The following is a 624-nucleotide window of genomic DNA, read 5'->3' on the forward strand; positions in this document are numbered from 1 at the left end:
AAAGATTTTTTTAAACTTTTTCTGTACAACGGACGCTTCCCCTGAGAATATACATGTTCTTACAATTATCAAGAATAACATAGTAATAACTACTTCTTATATCTCTTTTTCCCCCCAAAAAAAAATCTGAAATGGTGATATCACGAAAATAGACGAAGAAAATTTGACAATAATTGACGTTTTTCCCTATTTCGTTTTATAAAAATAAAAATGTGTAACATTGTTCATGTGATTTACAGTATGCATTTCCCACAGAGGTTGCCCAAAGCCCCAGAATGTGCGCCAGATTGCGCCAATCCTTCCTCAACAGAACTGACAGATGTCCCCGTTCTCAGAGTAACAAAATAGGTTCCCACAACTATATCTACAAACTGCCCTTGGAATGCCACACGAGGATAACACATAAAAAGGGGAAAGAATGAGGAGAGATACTTTATTAGCAACACATAAGCCGGAGCAGAAGTGGAGGAAAGCAAACGCGACGAAGATCTACTGCAGAAATCACGGTTCAGTTTCGACCGCCATGATGGGTCCAGCTTTGTTTACTTTCCTCGCTCTTCTGGTGAGTCTCTGTCGCAGCTTCGAAACTAGAGCTGACGTTGTTGCGTCAATCTCATGCCGGTA

General features: G+C 40.2%; 1 protein-coding gene across 1 annotated transcript in view; it reads left to right on the forward strand.

Annotated features, from left to right (window-relative positions):
* Positions 1-392: 392 nt before the first annotated feature.
* The window catches only part of LOC119593892, a gene marked incomplete in the record, with an annotated part of 3,188 nt that continues 2,956 nt past the window's right edge, over positions 393-624 (forward strand). The window contains 1 exon segment of the mRNA XM_037942918.1: positions 393-562. Within this exon segment, the coding sequence (XP_037798846.1) occupies positions 419-562 (144 nt within the window).

The sequence above is a fragment of the Penaeus monodon genome, chromosome 33 (genome assembly GCF_015228065.2).
Source record: "Penaeus monodon isolate SGIC_2016 chromosome 33, NSTDA_Pmon_1, whole genome shotgun sequence".
Classification (NCBI taxonomy): domain Eukaryota; kingdom Metazoa; phylum Arthropoda; class Malacostraca; order Decapoda; family Penaeidae; genus Penaeus; species Penaeus monodon.